A 20,533-nucleotide genomic window follows, 5' to 3' on the forward strand; every position below is an offset into this window, starting at 1 on the left:
AAAAGAATCTGAAAAAAAATATATATATCTGAATCACTTTGCTATACACCTGAAACTAATACAACATTGTAAATCAACTATACTTCAATTAAAAAAATGAAATAAAAACAAAGTGCTAATTTTCTCTGATGGTTGGAATCCCAGATCTGTGAAATTCGAGTGGCCTTTGCTGAGGCTAAGTTCTGCTCCGAGCTTTCAGACTAGAGCTGCCTACAGATAATCAGAGGAAACTAACAAAATGGAAAACTTGAAGCTTGAATACCTACCTTGAAATTTCTGGCAAGTTCCAAGCCCCTGACTTTGGAGAAGGATTTGAGGTCTTAACTGCACCTTTGGTGTAACTTGACCTATAAGCCTTTAGGCCGGGACGTGTGTCTCTGCCTGTTCTAGCTGCTGGGACCTGCCCATGGGACTTGGGCGTGTGTGATTCTCACAGCTGCACGGGCCTGTCTTCCCGCACCTGTCCACCCACCCCAAACACACACATCCCAGCGTTTGTGAACACTGGGTTCTGAGCATTTTAGTTCGCATAATTTGGCCCCAACCCTAGCAGGGTCAGTTATGTTGGTTAATTCTGTTCCCTTACAGAGGAATTGGAAGACCTCACTCACTCTGGTCTGGTGTTTGCCATAAAGCATGACGCTGGGCAGATCCTGTCACTTTCTGGAAGGTTCCTTCCCACACAAATGCTCTATGACTGCCCATATCTATTCTGAGTCCCCCACCCCCTGAATTTCCTTCTCCCGAGGTTAGATGAGAAGGTCTTGGATGGACACCTCAGGGTGTCACCAGGGCCTGACGTCAGCACAGTTTGGGGTGGAGCCTCGGTGACCTGAGGCCCTGCCCCCTCCCTGGGCCCTTCACTCCCACTGTTCTGGGCAGAGGCTCTTTCATTCCTTGGTTCCCTGTTCTTGGGAATCACCTGGGGCCCTTTCTCGGGGGCCTGGGCAACTTCTGCAGTGCAACCTGGGAAAATCCCCAGGATACCAGGCCACTGGCAGAGGGCCTGGGGCTCAGGGCGAGGCCCTCCACTATGTGCTGCAAAGGCCACCTCTGGGGGCTCTGTTGCCCCAGGCTCCAGGCACGTGAACCCACCCCCTCACCCACCCTGAGAGTAACACGTCAGGGCTCTGGGGCAGCCAGTGCACCTAGAGAATAAAACAACAGGTTGTCCCCATGGGATCCTTGGGGACAGGATGGTGTCTGATTGGTGTCTGAATCCCCGGTGCGGGTTGGAACTGAGCCGTGTTTAGTAACCCCCCAATGAGCTCGCTGGGTCTCGTTTACCCTCCTGAGATGGCAGCCCCCAAGGACTCAGAGGGTGAGGGAGGCACTGGGTTTCAGAAGACCCCTGGCCTAGAGGGAGAGACACTGTTCACTAGGCTGGGGACTCTCTGGGGACAGGAGGTGGCAGGAGGGTTGAGCTGAGCCGGGACAAGGTGACGGGGGTGTGGGTCAAGGGGTGGTGGCAGAGCACAGAGGCCATGGAGTTTGCTGAAATGAGTCCAGATGTCCAGATGTGGAGTCAGAACCTCTGGATTGTGTGACCTTGGTCTGAGTCACATCTGTAAGGCGGTAACAATCCAGACAGGAGGTGATCAGGAGCGTGGAAGGAGACAAGCATGTGGCCTTGCTCTGTGAACTGTCTAGTCCGAGGGAAGGGAACCACAGTTAATATTATCATTGCTGAGTCAAACTTCAGGTTTCTGGGGACTGTGGCCCCTCCATCCGCCTGCCAGGGAAAGAACAGATGACATAGCCCCCTTCCCGCCCCACGCCCCACTTAGGAGGCCTGTCTGTCACTGTTCATCATCATGTTATCAGCACGCTGCCCTGACCACTGGGAGTTGGGACATTTCCAGAAAGGTGGGTGGTGACACTAAATGTCTTGTTTATCCAGGAGGGAGAAAAGAATGCACAAGAAAGATACAGCCAGAGCCCTGGGCTCCACAGAGCCTTAGCATAGACATCAGCTAAAGACGTCTGGGAAACAGGGACCCTGGAAGGACTGTTCCATGTGGTCCCCAGAGTCCTGAGGCCCAGAGCTTCACCCACCAGTGACCCCTGGGACAAGAAAGAGAGCATAGCCTTGCCCCCCGCCAGCCCCCCCCACGCCCCCCCCCCCCCCCGCCCCGAGGCCTCCCCTTGCCTCTGGATCAGGACCACAGGCCCTGGGTATGACAATCCCACTGTCACTCTCTGACCTGAGAAAAGTCACTTGAGCTCCCGGGGCTCAGTTTTCTCATCTGTAAATGGGGACCACATGGTGTGAGGTTGGTGGATAACTCAGGTCAAAGGTCGGCGTACAGCCCAGACCACACCGAGGGCCCCCCAGGTGGACACTGCCCAGTCTCAGAATTAAGGGCCAAGTGAGACTTTCTAGAACAAATTTATTCCTGAGTGTCCGTCCTTGGGCACAGAGTGGGCCCATCCCCGCTTGTGTTTCCCAGAACTGAGCTAACAGAAAGATGAACCACATTATCTGCAAGAGGCCGTCCTGGGCTTCTGATAAAGGTGTCTGTCGGGCTCTGGGGCTGAGGAGGAGGGGGCTCCCGCAGATGGCCGTGCTTTCTGTTCTTGTCTCTGGGGAGAGGTGGGCAGAGCCCCAGCTCTGCTGCAGGGCAGCCCCTGACAACCAGATGCCCTCCTGGGCCTCCGGAGAGATGGACAGAAAAGGGACTGGAGGAAGGAAAGAGCATCTGTTTGTGCCCAGAAAAGGCTTGCCTTCTCCCCAAGAGACCAGCTCGGAGGCACATGCAGCCTAAATCGAAAGCACTTAGAAAAGGCAAGGGTTGCTGCCATGTGTTGAGACTTCACTGGAGGTTAGGAATTCTGCATCGCAATCCTCGTTGCTATCATGCATGAGTTCCATTATTCAGATTAAAAATAGGAAAGGCTAAACAACTTGCCCAAGATTGCACAGCTAAGACATGGGAAACCCTAAGCAGTGGGGCTCTGGAGCCTGGAGCTCCAGCCACAAAACCACGAGACAGCAGGAAAGGAAACAGATTCTAGCTGAATGAATGATCTTGTTACCATAGAGCCACGGCGGGCAAGGGACAATCGCTAGAGGAGACTGGGCACCATCTCACCAAGCCGACTCCCATCTGCCCGAGAAGGTTCCACATTGTTTCAAGGAGAACTGACACACCCTGCTTCAAGGCAGTTACGATAATATCATCACCTTCTGCCCCTGTCACCACACTCCCCCAGCCCACATTCACGCCAAAGACCTCAATTAAATCTGTTCCTGGGGCCCAGTGCACAGCCCAGGCTTGGAGAGGAGAGGAACTGAAGGCATCACTCAGCCTCCTCTCTGTCCCAGTGTGATTTGACACATCTGCCCAGATGTTCCAAGCGCTTAAAGGAACAGCCTTCTCAAATCCGCAGCTTCTGGTTTCTGTGTGTATTTCGTTGGGGTGCTCCCACCTCCTTCCCTTCCTTTGCACTGAGCCCCCCAAATCCTAGACCTTTGGGTGGAACATCTGTTGCTTATGCACTTCTGTCTGGCGTCTCGCTACACTTCCCTAGCCCCCTGGGCACACAAAGGGAGGCTCTTCTGCAAGAAAGGAGCTTTAAGGGACATCTGTCTTACCCTCCTGAGTCTGCTGCCCACGTTCAAGGCAAAGGCATTATGTCTTGAGCCAACGGCTGCAAAGAAGAGGTGAGAGTGGAGAAGGGTCTGACATCTCTGTATCTCTTCTCATTGTGGGGAGAATAAGAGGCGCAGAGAAACAGGTTTGTGGGCTGGGTATAATTGACAAAGCTCATCATGGTGCCTACAGAGTTTGTTTTCTCTTCTCCAGAGTTTTCAGTTTCCTAAGTGTGGTCTTGGCACGCGTGTGTGTGTGCGTGCGTGTGTCTGTGTGTATGTCCTTCCTCTGCTCCTGTGACGCCGTTGAGTCATAACAATAACGCCTCCTAGCCAGATGGCAAGGCTAATTTACACTTCCCAGCTCCATGGCCTGATGCCGCAGGACGCTAGCTGTGTCCCCTCTCCAAGCCCTCTGTCCCTGCCACAAGCCAGTTGCTCCCCAGAAAGCAGCCGCAGCTGAAGGCAAAAGATGTGTTAGGTGAGTGGGCAACGAGGAGTGAGTTTCAGGCAGCAGACTGCCCCAGGCCCAGTGCAGCAGATTTCTGAGTAGCAAGCAAAATCCCAGCTGAGTGGCGTCTAGGGAGTACTCCAGCAAAGAAAACCTTTTCTTGTTCAAGCCCATCTGGGGGTTTCCCTGGTGGCGCAGTGGTTAAGAATCCGCCTCCCAATGCAAGGGACACGGGTTCGAGCCCTGGCCCGGGAAGATCCCACATGCCGTGGTGTAACGAAGCCCATGTGCCACAACCACTGAGCCTGCGCTCTAGAGCCCGTGAGCCACAACTACTGAGCCCGCGCGCCTAGAGTCCGTGCTCCCAACAAGAGAAGCCACCGCAATGAGAAGCCCACGCATCGCAACGAAGAGTAGCCCCCGCTCGCCATAACCAGAGAAAGCCCATGCACCGTAACGAAAACCCAACGCAGCCAAAAATTAAAAACAAATAATAAGGGCTTCCCTGGTGGCGCAGTGGTTGAGAGTCCCCTGCCGATGCGGGGGCCGGGGGTTCGTGCCCCGGTCTGGGAAGATCCCACATGCCGCAGAGCGGCTGGGCCCGTGAGCCATGGCCACTAAGCCTGCGCGTCCGGAGCCTGTGCTCTGCAACGGGAGAGGCCACAACAGTGAGAGGCCAAATAAATATATATATATTAAAAAAAAAAGGCCACCTGAAGTTTACTGGGAGAGAGACCTGGGGTGAGAAGGCTTATAGGTCTTGAAATGGAATCTATAAGAAATTAATTACATGGAAATTTGCAGAAGAGAATGTTTTTCCCTTTTTTTTGAGCAGATATTTGGGCTAATGCTAGCAATCACCTAGGCCACTCACTTTATATAACAGAATGTAAAATCCAGAGAGGTGAAGTGACTTGTCCAAGGTCACACAGCCAGCTACTAGCAGAACCTGGGACAAGACGTGAGCTCTTCTAAGCCCGGGGCTGTTCTTGTTCTATTAAGTGGCTGGTTTTTCAAGCATTTTATTTTTGTAAGCAGGGGAGTCCTTCCCTCCACCCTCTAAAGGAAACTGTACAAGATATTATATAAAACAGATCAGGTGGTTCTGTTGTGTTTGAAGTGGAGCAAGGGTCCCAGAACCCCACCTGCTTTACCTTTTAATGCAGTTCTTGGGGCATTTCTGGGAGACCCTGAGGCTTCACGGCACTGTCTGAAAACCCCAACACTAATCCTAGCAATAGTAAGCCCTCAGTACATAGTTTCTGTAAAATACCAGGCACTCTTTTAAGAGTTTTGCATGTATTAGCTCATTTGCTCTGCAAAAAAGCCCCCAGGAGATCCTACACCAGTGGGGTACAGGTTCTTTACAGAGCTCCCTTATCTACGTTCCCTGGCAAAGAGCGTCTCTTGGCACTTGGGCTCTTAAAATGGGATCTTTGCTAGTTGAGGATGACCTCATGAGTCCACACACCATCCCCACCTGGATGATCCAGTCCTAGCACCCTGTCTCATCTCCTCCTCCCTCCTTCCCCTCTTTTCATTTCACCATTGTCTCCCCCTTCACCAGAGGGGTGGAAAAAGCATGGCTCCAGGTGGGGCACTTTTTAGACTTGCAGAGTCCACAGGCAGCCTTGCTGGTCTTATCCGAAGGCAAACTGCTGGCTTGTGGGTGGCACGCAGCCTGAGGGTACATTCTCTGTGGCACACGCAATCATTCCGGTCACTTTTACCGCAAAACTCCTCCCCACACAACCATTGTACTATGCTTCCGGATTCCACGGGTCTCAGGAATTTGGAGAGAGCACAGAAAGAATGGCTTGGTTTTGCTCCATGAAGTAAGGGGTTTCAGCTGGGAAGACGTGAAGACTGGTGGTGACTCAGGGGCTGGGGGCTGCCATCATCTGGATCATCTTCACTCGCATGTCTGGTGGTCAAGGCCGGCTGTCATCTGGGATCCCAGCTGGGCTGTCAGTTGGGACACCTAAGTGTACCCTCTGCACACGGGGCGGCTTGGGCTTCCTCACAAGATGGCAGCTGAGTACCAAGCGCAAGCATCTTAAGAGAACCAGGTGAAAACTCTATATGACCATTTATGGCTATATGAGTTTCTTAGGGCTGCCGTAACAAAGTACCACAAACTGGGGAGGCTGAAACAACAGGAATTTACTGCCCCCCAGTTCTGGAGGCCAGAACCCCAAATCAAAGTGTCAGCAGGGTTGGTTCCTTCTGAGGTTCCTAGGGAGAATGGTTTCCATGCTCTCCCCTAGCTTCTGGTAGCCTCCGGCAGTCCTTGGATTGTAGCCACATCTCTCTAAACTCCCCTCACGTGGCGTTCTACTTGTGTCTTCACATTTTCTTCCCTCTGTGCGTGTTTGTCTCTGTGTCCAAATTCCCCCCTCTTATAAGGACACCAATCACATTTGATTACAGCCCACCCTAATGACCTCACCTTAACTCGATTATCTGTAAAGGCCCCATTTTCAAATAAGGTCACGTTCACAGGTGTTGAGAGTTAGGACTTCCACTTCTTTTGCAGGTGGGTGGGGGGAGGGTGGGGGGAGGAACGATTCAACCTGTAATGTGATCTAGCCTTGAAAGTCACATAGCATCACTTCTGCTGTAGTCACAAGCCCCTCCCACCAGATGCAAGGGAGGGAACATTGACTCTACCTTTCCATGGAGGAGTGTCCAAGATACACGATAAGAAGAGCACATGAGATGGGAGATACTGTTATAATCATTTTTGGAAGATACAGTTGGCCACGACAATGTTTAAAGAAAAAAAATGTATATATATTTTTTTAGTTGCTAATATCTAAGAATAAGGGGGAGTCACATAAAATGTGGATTTTTTTGGGGGGGTACCGTGCCACATGGCTTGCGGGATCTCAGTTCCCTGACCAGCGATCGAACCCGCACCCCCTGCAGTGGAAGTGCGGAGTCTTTAACCACTGGACCGCCAGGGAAGTCCCCAAATGTGGATTTCTGGTTCGTGAAGAATAAGAAGAACCTGACAACACGGGGCTCTCATTCCCCCCGGCAGCAGTGAGTGCTGCCCCTTGTAGGAGGCTGTCGGGTTCTGTAGCTGACCCAGTTCCTGAGCCTCCCTCTTCCGAGGCCCAGTGTCAGTTGACATCTAATCACTGTGCGTGGCTGTTATTTCCCTCCCACTCCGCCTGCCGCTCTCCTGTATGTCCTTGCTGCCCACTCCCCGGGGGGGGGGGGGTGTCTGTGTGTGCCCCCAGGTCCAGGCCAGGCAGAGGCACCTTCCTGGGGGCAGAACTCCCCCTGGGGTGAAATCCTGGTGTCGTGACTGGAGCAACTCCACCCCCATCCCAAGGACAACAGAAAGGAGCCGGCCTCTGATTCACGGCCCCTGTGTCTGCAGGACTGGTCCAGGCACGAGGACGAGGCCAGACAAGCACAGGCAGCTGGCTGATTACAGAGGGCAGGGTGATGCGAACAAAAGTGGTCACAGCCACCCTCGCGGGGCCCCAGCAGCCCACCGCCTCTGCCTGCCCCCGCCGCACGGGTCTCCTTCCAAGAAATGACATGGGGGCTCCTTCTGAGGAGGTCTCCCTGCCTTCCTGCCATGCCCAGCCATCCACATCTTCTAGAGCCTTCCTGGATCTTCCTTGCTATTGGCCAAGTCCCTTTACAACACATGCCACTAAAGTAAACAATGCCAAGGTTGCCGCTCATATTTCAATGTCATCCCAAGAGCCTTGAACTTGAGCAATGACTTTCTCTCCAGAAGAGACAGTGGAACAGAAGCAGGCCAGGACCGGGAGTCAGAGACGGGGCTCCAGCTGGGGTCTCCCACAGGCTGTGGGTAGGCCCCTTTACCCTGAGGAGCGCTGAGCTCCCTTCAAGCTGGGACACACAGCGTTTGAGCTCGGACAGTCCCCGGGCGTTGGGGATGTCACTGAAGACACTGGCCCTGTCACCTGGGCCTCTCTGTGTTTCCGTGCCTGCCTCTGTAAGACTGAATGAGCTCATCGATGCAAAGCAGTTAGGAAAGTGTCTGGCTAAGTGCGAGCTCTTATTCTTATTTACGTGTGTCCTTGATGGCATTTGGGGGTCCTCCAGGGTGGCTCTGTGGTCAGGTCCTAGTAGAAATTGGGGAATGTGGATCTTTGCCTTGAGAGGGTGTGTGGTCCCAGGTACCAGGATAGAAGCCTACCCAGTCTCTCCACCGACCAGACACCATGTCAGGTCGAGAAGACAGGTGGGTCCTGCCCCCACACACGTACGAGCCCCCTGCCCCCCCCCCCGCTGCTCTCCCAACCCCCTGTGCTTACCCAGTGACAGCCACAGAAGGGAGAGAGGCCCCCAGAGTTCCGGTCACCAGCATCTGTGATTAATATTTTGCAGGTTGGTGGCCGGTGAGGGTTCTCCTGACCTCAGGGAACGACTGTTGTTTGACTTAGAGGTGGAAACAATTTGAGAAGGGGAGGAGGTTGGGGAGAAACAGGAAAACAAGCTTCCCATAATTGCCAATGTAATTCAGGGCTGGCTGGCGCTTTTCTACAGAAATCTAAAACTGCTGGGGGAGGAGTGGGAACGAGGCCCGAGGTCTGGGAGGTGCCTGGTCCTAGGCCCCTGCCAGCCTCTGCGAGCCCACTGAACCGAAACTCCCAGAGATAAATGTTGCACATCGGTTCCCTAGGGCTGCCGTAACAACTGACGGTAAATTGGGTGGTTGAATTCTCTAGCAGTCCTGGAGGCTAGAAGTCCAAAATCCAGGTGTCAGCAAGGCCACGCTCCCTCTGAAAGGCTCTAGGAAAGAATCCTTCCTTGCCTCTTCCAGTTTCTGGCGACTCTGACAATACTTGGCATCCTGGGCTTGTGGCTGCATCCCTGCCATCTCTGTCTCCTTCTTCACGTGGCCTTCTGTGTGTCTCCTGGGTCCTTTCCTCTCCTTATAAAGACACCAATCATTGGATTCACAGCCCACTCTAATCTGGTATGACCGCCTCTCAACTTAACTAATTACACCTGCAGAGACCTTCCTTCCAAATAAGGTCATATTCTGCAATTCCAGGTGGACGTGAATTTTGGGGGGGACGCTATTCAACCCACTACAGCACCCTCGACTACCTCATCTGGGGTCACACCACGACCCTGTAAATTTCCAGAAAGTCTGGACTAGATCAGGAATCAGCACCTCGGATTGTTTTCGTGTGGCCCAGGAAACTAAGAAGAATTTTCACATTTTTTAATGATTCAGCAAAAATAAAAACCAGAATGATATTTCATTGTGTGTGAAAATGATAGAAAATTCTATCTTCACTGTTCGTAAATAAATCTTGATTGGAACACAGCCAGGCACCTTCATTTAGGTACTGCCTTTGGCTGTTGCCTCGCTGGGAGGGAGGCCTCATGGCCCGAGAAAGCCTGAAACATTTACTATCTGGCCCTGTATGGAAAAACCTCTGCCCAGCCCTGCGGACATTGTTATCCGTTATCCTGAAACAATGTTTCCTGCCTGGTCTGTGGCCACTGGGAGGATGGAGGCTTCTCCAAGGGCCCAGGTCTCCTCCTCCAGACCCAGCAGCGTCTGAACCAGGGGCGAGGCTGCTTGGTGGTTAAAGAGGGGGCACAGTGGAGCCAGGTGGGCCTGGGGTGGGATCCAGGCTCTGGCACTCACCCAGCAGGCAGGTCCCTCGCCTCTCCACTGTCTAGGTGTCCTTATCTGCTAAACGGGGAAGTGGTGAAATTCCTGCATTCCTGGTAAGCCTGCTGTGACCGAGGCAAGGCTGCAGAAAACGCCTTCAGCACAGTGGTGGGCGGGGCTCTAGTCAACAAAGATCAGCTGGTGTCATTTTGTCGTGCGGCTCCAGCTGGCTCAGGAGGTTACAGGCCATAAATGTCCAAGACCTTTTTACATTCTCTAACCTACCAGAAAATCCCACCTATCCTGGTGAAAACTTCCTGAAAGCCTCCTGGGTCTAATTTCACTCCTGATCAACACTGAGAAAAGGAAGGCGAGCCTCTCTCCTCTGCTTGAGTGGCAGAGTGGGACTTCCCAAGGGGTTGTCACCATCAGAAGGCACAGGTGCTGTGGGCCCACCTTGTGCTGTCCCCCAGGGGAGCCTGGCCTGGATGGATGATATCCCAGTGCCCCCGATTACCCGCTGAGTTTGTACCACAAGGAACACCAGCAGGAGGGTGGAGGACAGAAGGAGGGCCAGTGGGGAGAGGGTGGTTCTCCAGCCCCCGAGCTGCCCCTGTGCGATATCTGTCTCCATCCCGCCTTCTCTGCAGGTTCTAGAAACTTCCTTCACTGTCTGCCACGGCAGGCTTAGGGTGGTAGTGGTACCCAGCTGTCCCTAACCCTGGGTCCAGCAGTGCCCCTTCTAGCTCCCCCAAACCTTATCACGACCTGGTGACTGGTCTTTTTATGAAACTCTCCTCTAACGATCCGAATCTGATGGCTCTGTTGCCTTCCAGCATGTCTGATACATGGCTCTAGAAAGGCAGTTTAACTCTCCCCTGCCAAATCCCCCAGATTTCTAAGATGCAGAAGTTTCCTACTGACATTTCCAGCTGGGAAGCGTCCTGAGGCAGGGTAGAAGACGGTAAAGGCGTGGAAGTCAGGACTGACGGAATCAGAATTGTGCTTGAAGCCACGAGCTCTTTGATGATTCCACATAAATGTCATTTTATCCACGAACGACAGCAATGATCCCTTACATGTGTAGCGTGCTGTATGGCTTACAGATTGTGCTCACGGGTAATCTCCCTGCTAACACCCACACGCTTTGGGTGAGGGATACAGCGCAGTTTTCAGCATCCCCCTTTTCTGGAGGAGGAATGCCCACATTTGGTATATAGTGAGGATCTGTGCCAGGTGGCTGATTTGACAAATAAAAAATAGAGGATGCCCGGTTAGATATGAACGTCAGGTAACGACACATAACGTTTGAGGATAAATACGTCCCATGCAAAACTTGGTTTGTGTTTTATTCGTCAACCCTAAGTTGATCCCAGGTTTGCTGTGTCCAAGGCCCATGTTTTCTGCCATATCACTTATACTGACCAATAAGATTCCTGAAGATGGCCTGGCACCAGTGTGGATTTCCCCCGGATTTCTACCAGATGTCACCAACAATTGGTCAGTCTTGGGGAGTGGGTGTGGAGATGGGGGCGGGGAGATCCTATAGAAGGAGGATCTATCTCTTGTTCTCTTAGGCAAGTCTATGAACAAGACCCCCTCCATCAGAAAAGTCTGGGCAAGGCTGTGTCCCCAGACATTCGTGCCTGTGTCCTGGAGCCCTCGGTAGGGAACACTGGCCTGGGGACAGCACAGACCCTCAAGTGGCAGGACAAAGCATCTGAGAGAGCTATAAGGGGGATGAGATTCCCTCTGAACCTGGGGTCACAGCATCCCCTCCTGGCTGAGGCCGAACTGAGCAGAAGATCCAGCGCTGGACGAAACCCGACTTGCTGGCCCCTCCGTCCCACTCAAATCATATTTGTGTCCAGGAGATGGTCCTTGGGTCCTCCCAGACCTTCAACATGGCCGTCCCAGGGCCCACCTGTAGGAGGCGCTTCTAGCTGGGCCAGCAGGCTGCCTCCGTTGTCAAGTACCAAGCATCAGTAGGAGGACCAGATCATTTATAGACCAAAGTGAAAGGGAGCGTCACAGATAATTACAGAAGGAAAATAGGTGCAGAGAAGGACCTGCAGTGGCCCTACTCATCGGCGACTTTATCCGGGTCCCACAAGGCGCTGCTGAGCAGATTCCAAACCCTCCAAGACTAGGAGGCTGCAGGCAGTTGGAACAGAGGGAGGTGCAGCCAGCCCAGTCCCCCACTGTCCTGCAGCAGCCCCCCGCGCCCAGCTGCAACGAGAAGGAGCCCTTCTGTTCAGTTCGGAGTCAGGTTGTTACTAGCTTGGTCTCACGTCCACGCACCAGCCTCCAGGGCAGAGTCCAGAGAGGTCACGGCCGAGGGTGTCCCTGCGTTCAGGTCCTCTGGAGCAATGGGTGATATTCTTTGGGCTTTGACCTCCCGTGTCCTCTGGGGTAACCTGGGCCCTGGCTGAAGCTCTGGCTAAGTAGGAATAAGCCCCACCCCGAAGGGCTTGGTTGCCTGGGACGGTCAACTTTGGGAGGAAAGTGAATCAAACACTATTTAGTTATTTCCATTCCCAGGGTGCTGCTTAGCTGCTGAGCAATTGGCTTTAGACAACCCGAATGGCCCCACTGGGAAGTGGTAAGGCCTCCTGGATTTCCCTGGGGCCTCTCAGGGCCAGCGTTTGAGCAGGGTGGGTGTGGTCTGTGCTGGGAGCCTTGGGGCAGGCGGTCAGCCCTTCTTGAGTCCGATGGAGCCAATGGGCTGACCGAGCTGGAGCCGACTTCTGAGGCCCGCCCCTGGCCCATCCCCGCTCCTTACACGACCTCCTCCATACCCAACCTCCAGAGCCAGCTGCTTTGAGCGATTCCTCCCTGCCAGAAGCTAGGACGACAGAACGAAAAACATCGCTTGCTTTCTCCACCTGCAGACTCCAGCCAAGTCTCGCTGCCAAAGTGCTTTGCCATCAAGATTGGGAAACTGAAAAAACGCAGCTCTGGTAGTTCTGGACCTGCCCTTCCACGTGCAGGACAGAGAAACCGGGAAAGGGAGGGTCAGGATGGCGTCTCCGTCTAAGAGGTTATTTCCCTACGCTTCATTCGTGACATGAGTCTGTGGTTGGAAAAGGTAGAAGTTGCACCCATTCCACGGATGAGGTAGGGGAGGCTGGTGGAGGTTGAACTCAAGTTCAACCTCAAGCTGGAATCTGTGGGAACCCAGGTCTGCCAGCCCCAAGCTCTTTTTGGTTAGCCTTGCCAGTCAAAAGCGCTTTTCCTGGTTGGTAACTCGGGGAGTTCTGAGAAAAGAACATCTGAGAGGCCTCTTTGATGTTTTCCGGGTGAGGTTACCTTTGCTCAGTAGAGAGAAGGAACGTTATGTATAATCCAAGCCAGTACATTGTATCACCAGATGTCTCCTTGGCTTTGGAAAGCACCTTCCTTTGCCCTCCCACTTCCTTCTCAGCAGTTTTACCTTCCTTATTGTTTTGGAGAAACGTATTGTCTTTTTTTTTCCTCCTAGTGTATTTGACTGGTATTGTTGCTGGAAACAGCCAAGGTCCATGCTCACTGGCCACAGTTAGGGAGGGGCCAGTCTGGGATTAGAAATGATGAGGAGGAAGACTGGAATTCCAGAATACCAGGAGGTTTCCCCCGGGTCTAGAACAAACACACCTCTACCACCGGGAAGATACGCTTCTGACGGTGCCTTTCCTTCAAATCTCATTATTTCCCTGGATCTTCCTGTCAGTCTGGTTGGTGGTAGATGACTCGTTTCCCCTGAGAAAACTAAGAGGCACTTCAAGGGGGCAGTGAGGGAAGGGTTATTAGGAATTTGGGATTAGCAGATACACACCACTATAATAGATAACCAACAAGGACGTACTGTATAGCACAGGGAACTCGACTCAGTATTTTGTAATACCCTGTAAGGGAAAAGAATCTGAAAGAAAAAAAAAAGACATATATGTGTGTATAACTGAATCACTTTGCTGTACACCTGAAAGTAACACAACGTGGTAAATCAACTGTATTTCAAAAAGAAAAAAAAAAAAGAGGCATTTCAAGTCTCAGTTTGCAAGTGACCATTCTAGAACCAAACCCACACTTCTGACTCCAGTTCTGGAATGTCTTCCCCTTACTACCCTTTAACCAAACATCCTCAAATCAGTTGTGTGGGGTCACAGCTCATGTGGGGCTTGGGTTCCACACTGTGTACAATGTAAAGATTATGGGTGGTCAAAATTGCCCTGGAAAATCCCTTAACCACCTTGAAAACTACTCATAAAGTACAGTGTGCAGGGTTTGTACCGTAATACATACAGAAGGTCTCTTATCTGACCTCCACTTAACAAATATTAGCGATATTCATTGATTCTCTCTGCAAAACATGGAGAAACCCATCATAGCCTGGAAACCGAAGGCTTATGTCCTGCTTTCTCTGATGCCCACACATTCCTGCTCCTACCAAATTGAGTTGTATGTTTACAGAGTCACTCATTCCCAAACTTGTTTATGCCAGTCATGCTTTTTATAGTAATTATGTAATTTAATGAAATATGATCTTAGTGGATAGGATAAGCGGGCAGAATAAGGACAGTTATTTCTCTGAAAAGTACATCGAATGCTTTGGAAAAGGAGTTACTTTGATAAAGCAAAGTTGCAAAAATAAAAAGAGTGCTGAATTAGGGACAAGTACAGTAAGATATTAGGGAAAGAGTAATAACATCCCTGCTCTTATATCAAACCCATCATTTCTACTCTGGTAAGCGGAGACTCTCTGTATTCACCTAATTTTAGGAGCAGCAGTTGGTCCTGTGACTTCTCTTCTCTCTGGATCTAAGAAGAGGTGTTGGTTTTTCCATTTGCTTCGCTTCCCACCCATTGTTAGGACGGGCTGGCACCTTCCAAGCTCCTCACACGCCCGAAACCGCAAGTCTCCACTTCAAAATTTCTGTATATTTTTGCTTTAAAGAGATAGAAACTGGAGTCCACTGATGATATAGTATAGATGTGTAAGAGAGACCAGAACTCTACACATTGAGCCCATTCTCAAAAAAAAAAAGGAAAAATGCTGTACCCAACATGAACGGATTGGTGGACGAATGTACATTGGTGAGTTTTAAGTAAAAATAAAGTGGAGAAGGTGCCTACGTAATAGGTATTTTAAATTCCCTGCTTTAATTATGTTTTGATTAGCTGAATGGCCTCCGTATGAATAAATGTCTAATATGCATTAAACAATGTAGACTATATAAAATAAGTGTACTGTGTAAAACTGAATGGCTTTACATGTCCTATTAAAATGATTTTTCCTTCACTCTCTGTTATTGGAATCCATCTGACTTAACTACTGGGAGGTAAGCGTGGTCTATTCTAACACCAGTGTACTCAGAAATTCAGCGATTCCAGCCCTAATGCTAAATCTGGGTGGATGAACTATGTTAGATCCACCAAATGCCAGGGTGGTTCTTATTACATCAAGGTCACTAGGGCCTGAGGTGCTGGCTTTGTCGAAATTAAAGTGAAAACGGGCAAGAAACTTGCCTTCACACATAGGAGAGGCAGCATCTGTCTCTAGAGCCAGACTGCTTTAGAACAAATCCTGGCTTTTCTAATTCTCAGGGGCAAGCCACTTACATTCTCCCTGATCCAGTTTCCCTTCTAAGGGGTGGGCACAAGCATGCCATGGGTTAATCAGGGTAAAGTGATTAGAACAGTGCCTGGCACAGGGTGAATGCCATAGGAGCGTTAGCTATTGCTATTACTATTATTATTAATCATTACCATTGTGCCTCTAATTGGGCGTAATCTGAGAAGCTCTTCTCTTAAAAGTGTAAAATAAATAAAACAGTGCATTGCACTTGAAGGCACAGGTGTTCACTCACCTGTGAATTAAGGCAGCAGAAAAACTTGAAGCCTTGACACTGCAACACCACAGAAAGGCTAAAAAGGGGTGTTTGGGGACCAGATTACTTGACAGCAATGTGGGGCTGGGGAATCCGCATTTATCCTCCAGGGAGAAGAATAATCAACATCGCTTCAGGACGCCAAAAAAAAAAAAAAAAAGTTTATTTATAAAATACTGACCAGTTTGACAGGACATGGGACTTCTCGTGGTCTATATTTCAAATCAATTTTTTTGTTACCTTTCATTCAAAAAATAAACCTGCTAACAAGCTATATGACATATATATATATATTTTCTTACAGACAGACACCTGCCATAATGAATACTCTCCCCATAATTTTTCATTGTATCTTTTAAATCAAAAAAATAAAGATTTGTGTTGGTTCTTGTTTTTGGAGTCTATATGCGTAAAAGAAGGTAACACATTTAAATGCTTTTGGTTATTCTTACAGAAACAAAGAGAAGGGGGTTGGTCCCAAGAGGGCACCTGTGCTCAGGTGGTGGTCAGGGTTGCCGCTGCCCAGGACCGCACAGAGGCACTCAGGGGCAGACGGCTGCCGTTCAGATGGTCCCCCCTCCCCCTCCAGCCCCTCACCAAGTGTGGGCACCTTCAGATGTGCACCATGGGAAGGTAAGGGGAGCCTCTGCCCAGAGTGGGCTTTAGGGAGGCTCTGGCACCTTTAAAAGCTCTGCCCAGGGAGGTGTGGACAGACAGAAGGCCTCCAGCCGGCGTGCACAGGGCGGGGCAGCCGGCAGCATCCCTGTTTCCTCTGAATCACGGCAGTGCCAGGTGGGGTGATTGGAGGAGAGGCAGCCTGTGTTTGCAAACTCCCTGGAGCCCTGGGAGGAAGGTGCTTCTGGAACCCGGAGCAGCTTTTTGGTTCACCTTGGCAGTCTGGGTGTGGAGCTGATGTGAACACAGGAGGGTGTGGCCAGGAGGGCAAAGGCAGCCCTGGTGTGCCAAGTGTGCGCTGCGGGGCGCAACACCAGACTTCCTGAGGGCACGGCGAGGCAAAGCCGAAGGAGCCAGCGAGCGAGTGTCCTGATGTGAACCCGCTTCAGGTGGCGTCACACAGACACGGGTCCTGGCATCACTGGCCCAAGAAACCAAAGGTCCGGGAGGCTCCCTGTGCCCCGTGGGCAGTGCCCACGCACCTTTCCAAAGCAGCCAGGCGTCTGGGTGGGGGCGGGAGCCTCCGCTGCCCCAGCAGGTATGTAAACAAGGGCAAAGAGATGTCCTCTTAGAAATCCAGAGGTCCACAGCTGGGGACCTGGGCTTCCAGATGTGGCTGGGGCAGTGGAGACTCCATTTCAGGTGGGTGGGGATGGACTGAGGCTGGGACTTTCACTTCTGCCCGGCCCGCCTTCCCAGCTCCTCTAAGAGTTCTGCCCTTTCAGACAACAGAACCCAGCCTGCCCCACATGTGGGAGTGACTCAGGCTGCCTGTGCCCCGCACAGGAGACGGCGTCAGCCCTCCGAGGGGGCTGCGGACACACGGACGCTGTGCATTCTGTGTATATCGGCGTATGTGTGCACGAGCCCAGGGGTGTGTGTGTGTCAGCATGGGTGTGAAGGAGCACGTGGGGAGGGGAGGGCAGGCATCTTAATGCACAAGGTGATTCACAGAAGGCAAAGGGAATTTGGCCTCGTGGAATACATACACGCGTACAGAGCGTTTCTACAGACCCCCGCTTCCTCCTCCCACATCCCTCCCTGGGCTACACAACAAGCACGGGACCGGGAAGGGCTTTCAATGGTTCAACACACGGCAGATAGAGGAAAGGATGAGACTGTTTGGGGGCAGGGGTGAGGGGAGAGAGAGAGATAAGGAAAGACAAAGCAGCATCACCACCACATGCCCCGCAGCTGTGCACGTTCCCCTAGGGAGACGCCAGATGTGTACGGGGCAGAACCTCAGGACTGTGTCCTCCTACAGGGGAAAGGCTGTGCTTCCCTTTCTAGAACCCCTTAGTGGAGAAGCTGCTGTTTGGACCTCGGAGCCGGGTCAGCCCGTCTACGGAGCCATCTTCCAACTTCTCCCCATCACGTTTCGGGGGGATCCCAGTGTCTGGGAGCCCAGAGCTGGGTGTGCCCTTTCCTCAGGCCCCTGGCCCTGCTGCCACCCCAGGAACCTGATTCGGGGCGGTGGGGAGGGGTATAGGCCCACTCCTTCCTTGGCTTGTTTCCTAAGTCCTCCATTGTTCTCCTTACCCCTCAAAATGGGGCATCACCTCCTCCCAGGCAGGGCAGCAGTGCCCACGCTTGGCGCCTCCAGGGAGCCCTGCGCCACTAAGGGGCCCCAAGATGCACTAAATGTGCCCCAGCCGGGCCACCCTCTCTTCCAGAGGCAGGGGCCCGGCCCCGACCCCGGGGGATGGGCTGCTTTGCAGGGCGGGTGGGCACCCGGGGCACTAGTTGGAAAGGCTCCCCCTTAAACTCCTGCATCCGGAAGGTCTGAGTTGATGGGAAGATGCAGGCCGCCAGAAGGAGCTTTTTAAAGCTCTGTCTCCCAACAGTATAATTGCCCCTTGGTCCCATCTGACCTGCTCCTCCCGGCCAGCCTGGCTGTGCATCTTGTAAGCTTGTGTTCAGTTTGGACGGGGCCCCTCCTCGCTCTGAGCTCTGGCAAGCTGAGCCGAGTCTGGAAGACATTAATGGGGGTTGGGATGGTCTTTGACTTGTAAATCGGGTGCTGGGAGATCCAGCCTCGGGACCGGAGACTTGGACCGCCCCTCTGGGCCCCTGGACTTAGGAGGCGGGGGTCTTAGACACAGAGGCTATGGGTTGAGAACGAGAGACACAGATCTGAAAATGAGTGTCCTGCTGGCTAGGAGGACCCAAAGGGATTTCCCTTGGAGAGGATCTCTGGACCCTTTTCCTTGCCAGTGCATGGGTGTGGGTGTGTGTGTGTGTGCGTGTGTGTGTGTGCGTGAAGGTGTCTATCCAGGGAGAGGGGCGTGTCTGCCACGGCGATGCCTCACCCCCGTTTAGCCCCTCAGCCCCACAGAAGCTGACTTTCCTTGTCTCTGTAATTCCCTTTTCCCTCTCCCTTTAAGAAGAGGGTCAGGTGGTACCTGAATTGGAAGAAAAGGAAAAGTCCAAGCTTCCTCCTTCCGGTTCCGAATTCTGCCTTATGCCCAGTTATCCCAGTGATGCCGGGCCAGTGCCCCCATCTCTGTTCCCCAAGTTCATCTCTCCTAGTCTGTGCTCAGGAAAGTGAATTCAAGGAAAGGGATGGCTGGGTTCAGTGGCAGGGGGACCTCTCCCCAACCCCCAGGGGCCCTCTTCCTTGGGTTCACAACAGAGAAGTCTGTTAGGAGCAAAGGAGCTAGCTAGGCAAATTCTCATCCTTCAGCTGGGTTCGTTTTTCTAAATAAACCAAATGCTTGGTGGGGACATTGAACAGGGAGGGGGTAGTGGAGGGTGAGAAGCAGGGCTGCACAGGGTGGGGTGGGAGTGTGGGTGCAGGGGGGAGGGGAGCTTTGCCCCCAGGGATGCCCATCCCGGCGCAGCACTAGGCAGCAGCAGGCCCAGGGCTCCAGCACATGCCGGAAGGGAGCAGCCGGCTGGACGTCCAGAAGTTTCTTCACCACCACCAGCCACGCCCGCCTTACAGCCCTCCAGGCTTTGCCTTCCCTCCCTCCCTCCCTCCCTCTCTCTCCAGGGGCCCAACCCACTCGTGTCCACCGCAGCCAGCCCCCCTACTCTGCTCAGCCCCCCGAAGGAGCAGCAAACCCCACAGTCTCGAAGCCACACACGTCCTCTCGTGGTTTTTCTCCATCCTTCTCAACACCGGCTTTGCTGGCCCTGGAATCTCTGGAAAAATAAACTCAGGAGGTGAAAAGTTGACTTGGTTTCTTGGTGTTTCTCTTTTCTGGCAGGCGGTGCGAGGAGGGGCGGAAGGGGAGTTTGGTGCTGTGTTTTCTTTCTCCTCTTCCGACAACGAGGATGACATCAAACAAATGACGAAAATCCTGCTATAGGAGCCCGGGAGCCAGGGGCGAGGCTGCTGGGGGGACGGTAGAGGGTGCTCTGCTGACTCGGGGGGTTCGGGGGGTTTTGGGGCGTTGGGGTCCGACTGGCCTTGGGCCGAAAGAGGCTGCCCTGCTGGGCGCTGCTGCCGTTGGACAGGGCGGTGGGGTCTGGCTCGCCCGGGTCGCTCTCTGTGTAGCTGTAGGCCTGGGCCCGCGAGATCCCCTTCTGCTGCCGCCTCCACGAGTTGTAATAGGTGGGGTCACTGATGTAGTGGTTGACAAAAGAGTGGGCCTTCTGGGGGCTCGGGTCGACCTCGTACTCGCTGTCGCTTCCCTGGGAGGGCAGAGAATCGGGGTGTCAGTGGGCCCCGGGGACAGGTCAGCAAGATCAGGGCTGACAGGCACGGAACACTCTGACCTGAATCTCTGCTCGGCCGCTTCCGAGCCCCGAACTGCGGGCATCTCAGCCCCCTCTCTGCCAAGGGGGTGTAACGCCCGCCTTCTTACGCACCTTCAGAGCTCGTGATGTGTATGAAGCCTCTGCCTCAGGGCTGGCACAGAGCCTGAGGACCCTCCACGGCAGAAGACCTGAGTGCTAACCTCTTACGAAAAATCGACGTGAAATTCACATAACATGAGGTTAACCACTGTCAAGCGTACGGTTCACTGGCATTCGGTACGTTCGCAGTGTTGTGCGACCATCACGCCTTTTCATTCCACAACATCTTCATCATCACCCCAGGGGAAAACCTTGTGCCCACGAAGCAGTCGCTCCTCTGTCCTTCCTCCCCAGCCTCCCCCCGACCCCCACCCCTGGCAGACACCAGTCCACTTTCCGTCTCCGTGGACTGATCCCGTCTGGATATCGCATCAAAACGGAATCACACCACAGGTGGCTTTTGTATCTCTCTTCTTTCATTTAGTATAATGTTTTCTTTTCGACGTTGAATTCATCATGTCTTTTCACTTTCTGGATTTCTGATGCTTTGATATCTGGGGCCTTTGCTGACCCTGGGACGACTGCCCCCC

At 52.7% G+C, this 20,533-nt stretch overlaps 2 protein-coding genes across 4 annotated transcripts in view; one reads left to right on the plus strand and one right to left on the minus strand.

The window, feature by feature from the left end:
- RPL38 (ribosomal protein L38) overlaps positions 1-20,533 on the plus strand; it is a 797,591-nt gene that overhangs the window by 75,463 nt on the left and 701,595 nt on the right. The window lies entirely within an intron of this gene.
- SDK2 (sidekick cell adhesion molecule 2) overlaps positions 15,669-20,533 on the minus strand; it is a 267,076-nt gene continuing 262,211 nt past the window's right edge. For both annotated transcript variants that reach the window (XM_033438412.2, XM_004275434.3), the window contains one exon: positions 15,669-19,838. In XM_033438412.2, the coding sequence (XP_033294303.1) occupies positions 19,485-19,838 (354 nt within the window). In that variant the 3' untranslated portion in view covers positions 15,669-19,484. The remainder of the gene's footprint in view (positions 19,839-20,533) is intronic.

This window comes from Orcinus orca, chromosome 19 (genome assembly GCF_937001465.1).
Source record: "Orcinus orca chromosome 19, mOrcOrc1.1, whole genome shotgun sequence".
In the NCBI taxonomy this organism is placed as follows: domain Eukaryota; kingdom Metazoa; phylum Chordata; class Mammalia; order Artiodactyla; family Delphinidae; genus Orcinus; species Orcinus orca.